At 31.1% G+C, this 7,518-nt stretch overlaps 1 protein-coding gene across 1 annotated transcript; it reads left to right on the forward strand.

Moving 5' to 3' along the window:
- Positions 1 to 3,578: 3,578 nt before the first annotated feature.
- Positions 3,579 to 4,259, forward strand: LOC140180545 (uncharacterized). Its single transcript, XM_072221768.1, has one exon. It carries the CDS (start codon positions 3,579 to 3,581, stop codon positions 4,257 to 4,259), a length of 681 nt encoding a protein of 226 aa, XP_072077869.1.
- Positions 4,260 to 7,518: the final 3,259 nt, after the last annotated feature.

The raw sequence follows: 7,518 nt of genomic DNA on the forward strand, positions 1-7,518 counted from the left end.
TAATCATTTTTATTTTTTTCGGGTAAGAGAATATTATATCGTGAAAAACACTATTTGTATATTAAATGTTTTTGACATCCCATAAAAATACAGTTGTTATTAATTAATTGTGTATTTAAATTATTTTTTAATTAATAAAAAAATACATGTTTAATTGTTAAGAATATAATGGTATTAAAATGATGTTCAATATAAAAGATGTAGAATTGTAGACATAGCGAAATGGTTATATCATTGTTGTTTTTAAATTTGGAATGTGATTACCTCTTTTTTAGTTGGCCTTATCACTTTATTAGAGAGTCATTGACCAATTAATATTACTAGCATCCAATAGACACACTGACATGCCTGTTAGATTTTTTTTTTTTCTAATTTTTTTTTTATATTTTGCATACTTATTACTAGTTTAAAAAATAAATTTTTTTATAAATTTGGCCAACTGACAGTAATTTGTGATGAAATACATTAGACATCCTAGAAAATTAAAATTTTTAGTAAAAAAAAATAGAAAATTAACTAACAGTAATAATAGAAAAATAAAAAAAAATCAAAAAATTTATTTTATTTAGTATTTATTTATTATAGTACATTAAATAAAGATAAAAATAATAAATTTTGATAGGTTTTAACTAATATTTTCAAGTTATGAAATATTTTTAGTTAACAAATATTGATTTAAAATATAAGATAAATATATGGAGAAAAAAATTATTGGATATCAAATAGTTCTCATAAATATATATGATTCCAAAAGAAAATTCAATTAAGAGAAAAATACCAAAAGTAGTAACTAGGAACGGATCTATGTGCTTTGTTGTGAGCGCAAGTATCCCATGTAAGATTTGAAAATTTTTTGAATAATATATGATAATAATATTTATTTGTCCTCGTTAAATGATTGAATTTGATTTTACAATAAATTTTTATTCAATTTTTGGTATTTAATAGTTAATTTAAAAATTTTATGTAAGATGTCTATTAGAATGATTAATTCTCAATTTAAATAAGATTAATGTTCTTTGTTAAAAATTAATTCGAAAAAATATTATTTATCTTCTTTTAAAATTTTTTTAGTAAAAACTACATTAATTGAAAGTATTTTCTCAACTAGAAATATCAATAAAATTTGACTTCTAATTGTATGAAAAATAAATTTTTAAATAATTATTTAGTAACATATATAAAAAGAGAGATATTTCGATTATATTATTAAGGAAATGATTACTCAATTTTTTTAAAATATAAAACCTAAAAGTAAAATTCTAATTAGATGTTATATTTAAATTACTAATCTAATGTTTTAATTTGTAAATTAGATATTTTAAAAATTAATCATATTTTATAATAATAAAATATAATTATAATATTAATTATCTATATGTACATAAAAAATCACCTATATAAAATATATATTAAAATATAAAATATATATTAAAAATAAATTAAACAACACATATTTTTATATAAATATATAATAATTAATAGATAACTTAATAGCTGAGTTTATATACATGTTATAGTTTTATTATAAAAATTATTATTATTATGTTATATTTATTTTGCTTCTATTGTCAAAATTTTTTGGATCCTTCACTGGTAGTAACAACATATTCTAAGATCATTAGTATAGCATTATCTTATTAGAAGAAAATAATAAAATGGAGCCAAAAATATTAAATGTGGTCTAAAATGTCTTTAAAGATGAAATTAAGGGGGAATGGATTAAAATGGTAAATGATAATATATATTCAAATGAGAATCCATGAATGTAGTATAAAAAAATGAGAATGCATGAATATAGAGTAATCGTGTATTTATTAAATGCATGTAGACAATTCGAACCAATAAAGACTAACAGAAGAGATGATATATAAATATAGACATAATAATTCTGGATTATCAATTTGACTACGAAAATTTAAAAAAGTAATAATTAAGAGTCTTAATTTATTTTTTAATATTTAAAATTATGAAATTTTAAATATATATTACTTTTTTATCCTAAAAAAATTATTATTCTTTTAATTTTCAAATAAAAATTTTGAGCTTTTTATTTGTTTGATGTTTTAAAAATATATATATTGAAATTTTTACATTTTTAAATATTAAGAGAATAATTAAAATAATAAAATTAGAAGTTTCATTTATTATCTTTAAAAAAAAATACTGTTGGAATGGTAAACAACTAAACATCACTATGTTCAAAATTAAAAATAATTTGTCATATTTTCTATAAGTATATATAGGGGTGCTTCTAGAAGACATAGTGATAAGCAAGTATTCATAAAGTAAGTGACATTGATTTTTAGATTTGTTATTGCGTGCATGATACTTTTACCTGATGTATATTTCCATTCTTATTAAAGGATTAAGTTTCCTCTTCTTATTTATTTTTCCATGTCTGAAGACAAGATATATTTTAGCCTTTTGAAAAAAATTAGATGAGTACATGTAAAAAAATACTCTGATACTTATGTCATTATCAATATGAGAAGTATATTGGATTTTTTTAAATAAAAAATATTTTATTTATTAAAATATACCATTTGTAGCATTTTTACCAAAATTCTTCATATTTTTTATCTCGTTTACAATGTAAATGAAATAAGAATAGACATATCTTATTTACGCTATAAATGAGATAAGACCCAAGAGGGTAGATGTGTATATTTGGTTTACAGTGTAAACAAGATACGTGAATATATATAACGTTTACAGTGTAAACGAGATACGTTTCGACAAATTTTCAGCAGTTATAAAATGATGTGCAGCCTTTTCTGTTCTCTACAAACATTTCACTTCTTCTTCTCCTCCGTTTTTCTTTCGAAAAATAAGCCAAAATGTCTAGTAGTAGTGGATATGTGGTTGTAAGTGTATATCCCAATTGCCATAAGAGAAACAGTGATACTGGCATAAATTTGAGTGCCAAAATCCCATTCCGTTGCGCACCCAGTGAGTAAGTTCTTTATCGGAGTTGAAAAGTCTGATATTGGGTAGCATTGGTGGTAGCGGGAGAAAAGAGATCGGGAGGATGGGGTATTAGCACAGATGGGAAATTGAGTTTTTCAGTTTTGTCTGTTTTGCCTCCATGGCGACGAGCATGTGTGCCTCATGTTTGATATCCATGGAAGAATCATGGCAAAACAAGTGATGGAGCTTTCTGCGGGGGTAGGTGATGTTGGTGGTGGTAGATCTGGGTAGTCGAATTTTGTGCAAGACGACCCTCCTCTCGCACCACCACTGCTACATGCAGTGGAAGACATGGACGTTGATGGTGGGATTCCGATGAACAGTATGTTGTGGATAGCAACGACAGTAGTTGTTCTGAAAACCATGTATGTGTTATTTCGTTAGGGAGGTGCATAGGGTTGGAGCAGTGCACAAGTGTTTAGCACCCACCATGTCCCAGGACCATCGACAGTTGGACAACAATCTCATCTACAGTGTCATCCTGCCATTGATACAATCCAGTCCATCCGTCAGCATCCATGTTCTACAAGGTGTAGTTAGGCAAAGCTATCACTTCAAACCCCTCATACAAAAAGGTTTGGATGGCAAAGCAAAAGGCTATTACGTAGATGTATGGTTATTGGGAGGAGTCATACAATAAGGTGCCGAGGTTGCTGCAAGCACTGCAGAGTTGTTGTCCCAGAACGATATGTGAGTTCAGGGCTGTACTATACTATGATAGTCACCTTATGGAGCGTGATTGTAGCATGTTTGATAAAGTATTTTGGGCCTTCCCTACTTGTGTGGAGACTTTCAAGCATTGTAAACCGTTCGTCTCTGTCGATGGCATGCATTTGTATGGAAAATATGGTGTTGTTTTGCTCATTGCAGTGGCACAGGACGGTAACAGCAATATCCTTCCTGTAGCATTTGCAATTGTTGAGTCTGAGACCACCGAGCATTGGTCTTTCTTCCTTACCAATCTGAGATTACATGTGACTCCACAAGATGGTCTGTTAATTATTTCTGATAGATTCCATGCTACCAAGGCGGCACTGAGAGCCGATGACAGTGGTTGGCAGTCCCCTAAAGTATTTCATGCTTATTGTGTCATGCACATGGCGGCAAACTTCATGTCTCATTTCAAGTCTGCCGAGAGAAAGCGATATCTCATAAATGCTGCTTATAGTCCAAACCAGGCTGGGTACGAGTGGTACATGAATGCCTTGAGAGGTTTGTTGCGAGAGATAGCAGATTGGGCTGGTAGGTTCAACAAAAAGATTTGGCTAAAATACTACAGTGACGGTTGAAGGTTTGGGCACATGATAATGAACCTCTCCAAGTGCATGAATGCAATACTTAAGGGTACACACTATTTACTAATTTCAGCCATTGTGCGATGCACCTACGAGAGGCTACAGCAGTTGTTCGTTAGGAAGGGAAGGGAGGCACATGCACAACTTGGGGCGGGGAATCAATTTTTTTAATGGCTGATAGCTGCTGTTGAGAGAACAAAGAGGGGATATTGAAGATGCGCGTTACTCACTGCGACAGACGGGCTTCAGTGTTTGTGGTTGAAGAGTTAGAGCCTTTCGAGGGTTGGTCGAAAGGTTCGTTCCGTGTTCGGTTGACGGTAGGTACGTGTGACTGTGGTCTTTTCCAGTCATTCCATTTCCCATGTCGTCATAAACCAGTCGTGAGATACGTATAAACCAGTCGCACAGGGTAGACACCACTGAAAAAATCTCTGGTATATCCAAGAGACTAGCAGCGGAGTGTATCCTACAATGGCTATGGTGGCTCAATATGCTGCATAGCATAGGAAGTGGTATGTCCACGCAAGCATCGCGGAACCCCAAGATAAAGAACGACACTTCTGAAAGTCATCAAGCAGTGGCAGCCACCAGAGATGGACCTGATTGTTTGACTTGTCAGTCATCAGGTAACTCCTAATCATCAAAAGTATGTAACACCTCGTGTACGTCGGAGGGTGCCTGGATCATCGGTATCGGGCATCCGTCGGAGTCGCTCTTGAAGTCGTGTCAGCTTGAGGAAGAAAGACTCCTTTCTCTGTGCACCCTGCTGCTGAATTGCAGGAGGTCTGGCACCAAGTAGCCGCTCCACCAACTCCCAGGTCTCAGTCCTGTACCATGTGTTAAAATCATAGAAGGACCCACCTATCGGCTCTTCATGCGTACGTAACTCGAGGTGGTACGTAACGTCTTGCAGGGTGATGGTGCACTCACCCCATGGCAGGTGGAAAGTGTGGGTTTCAGGACGCCACCGCTCCACGAATGCCGTAATCAGGGAGTTGTCAAATACGAAGTCTCTGAGTGACACCGTGTCGCCAAAGCTAGCATCTTTTAAGTAAGGGACAATGGCATCCAGTGAGGTAAGTGTGTGACTCACTCGCTTGGGAAGAAGCTAGCGAGACCTTTGATAAAAAATAAAAAACTGAATAAGAATCTATAAAACTATAACCTATCAAATTTAACACAAAAAACACTTCCAATAAACATTCACATCACAAATTAATTTAACTGATAAGTAGAAACAAATTTAACAAATAAGTAGAAATATTTATTTAATTATTTAATAACTAAATTAATAAACATATAGTTAATAAATTAATTTAAATAAAAATATTAACTTAAATAATTAATAACTAAATTAAAAATTATCTAGCTAATTAATAACTAAATTAATAAATAAGTAAAAACAAATTTAACAAATAAATAAAAATATTTATTTACTAAATTAATTGAAATAAAAATATTTACTTAATTAATTAATAACTAAATTAATAAACATGTATTTAATGAATTAATTTAAATAAAAATATTGACTTAAATAATTAATAACTAAATTAATAAATATCTAATTAATAAATTAACTTAAATAAAGATATTTATTTAAATAATTAATAGCTTAATCACCTAACACCTACCAAATAACTTACTTTAAATAAAAAAAATGAATAACATTTACTTAAGAATTTAATTTAACTAATACCTAAAATCATACCATATCAACCTTTCATAACAATATATTTATCTACCAAACATGTGTTATATACTAGTTCTATAAAAGTACTCTAAGTATATATATATATATACATGTTCTAACATAAATAGAAAAAAAAAAAATACTAACTTCGAAGTTGACTGCCTCGCGATGTGTCATGTCGTGTTCAATTAGTTGATATCCGTCATGTCGTGTTCAATTGGTTGATATCCGAATCATGTGCATCTGCACGCGCCATGCTCGCCGAGTAAGTCGGTAATATGGTTAGAAGAGGGTAGAAGTTGAAGGAAAGTTGAAGAAATTAAATGAATGAAAAATCTATTCAAAGAACGCCGTAAACGAATTGTATATATAGGTTGCATTTAACATTCTCTCATTTATAATGTAAATGAAATAAGATTGTACGTATCTCATTTGCATTGTAAATGAGATAAGACCATTACACACCACGTGCGCAAACGTGATACGGCCACATTGTATTGTGCCTTATCTATCTCATTTACAGTATAAACGAAATACATGCAATCTTATTTCATTTACACTGTAAATGAAATAAAATATATGATGAATTTTGATAAAAATGATTCAAATTATATATTTTGGTAAATAAAATATTTATGTATTTATTTTAAAAAAAATCCGAAATATATTAGAACAGTAAAATTAATTTAGAATCTAAGACTTTGAGAGGTAGACATTAGGTGAATATCATTGATGACACGACTGATCATTAAATAGGCAATGATAGTTATTAATTTAGTTGGTTATAATTTACAAACTCATAATTAAGATAAAATAAAGTTGAGATATGACTCATAATGTACAATAAAGATTAAATTATAAGATTGCATTTGTTTACAAGAATAGGATAGTGAAACAGTAGGGACACAAAGATATAAAATCGTGTTTGACTAGGGGTAACAATATATACCCTACCTGCGGATACCCAATTCGACCCCACCCGATCGGGCAGGGTTGTCAACCCGATCCGCAGGGGTAGGGTAGGGTACGGGTAGGGTTATCGTTCGTGTCAGGTAGGGTGCGGGTTGAGCCTCAACCCTACCCGACCAACCCGCACTCTATATATGTTTATGTTATATAGTTATATAAAAATATGTTTTAAGTGGATGTTGAATTCAAGACCTCTCACTAAATGCAAAAGATCCTTAACCACTAAAAGAAAATCATTAATTGATAATTTAATATTTTTTTTTTACATAAAAATCAGTTCTATTTTAAATTATCATCAAGTTATATAATAATGTTATATATTTTTTGTAACCCGTGGATAGGGTCGGGTACCCGCGAGTTAAGAGCGGATAATATCCCAACCCGCGGGTAGGGTAGGGTTGAATTTATATAAAAATTTCAACCCGCGGGTAGAGTTAGGATTGGATCCAAACCTTACCCTACCCTACCCATTGCCACCCATATGTTTGACAGATGAGAGATAGACATAGATAGAGATATTGTGTCCAAAGACACTGAATTAGTGTATTTTGTGTCCATCATTACAGAAAGGACACCAGAGACATTAACAAATGA

Source organism: Arachis hypogaea, chromosome 17 (genome assembly GCF_003086295.3).
Source record: "Arachis hypogaea cultivar Tifrunner chromosome 17, arahy.Tifrunner.gnm2.J5K5, whole genome shotgun sequence".
Lineage (NCBI taxonomy): Eukaryota > Viridiplantae > Streptophyta > Magnoliopsida > Fabales > Fabaceae > Arachis > Arachis hypogaea.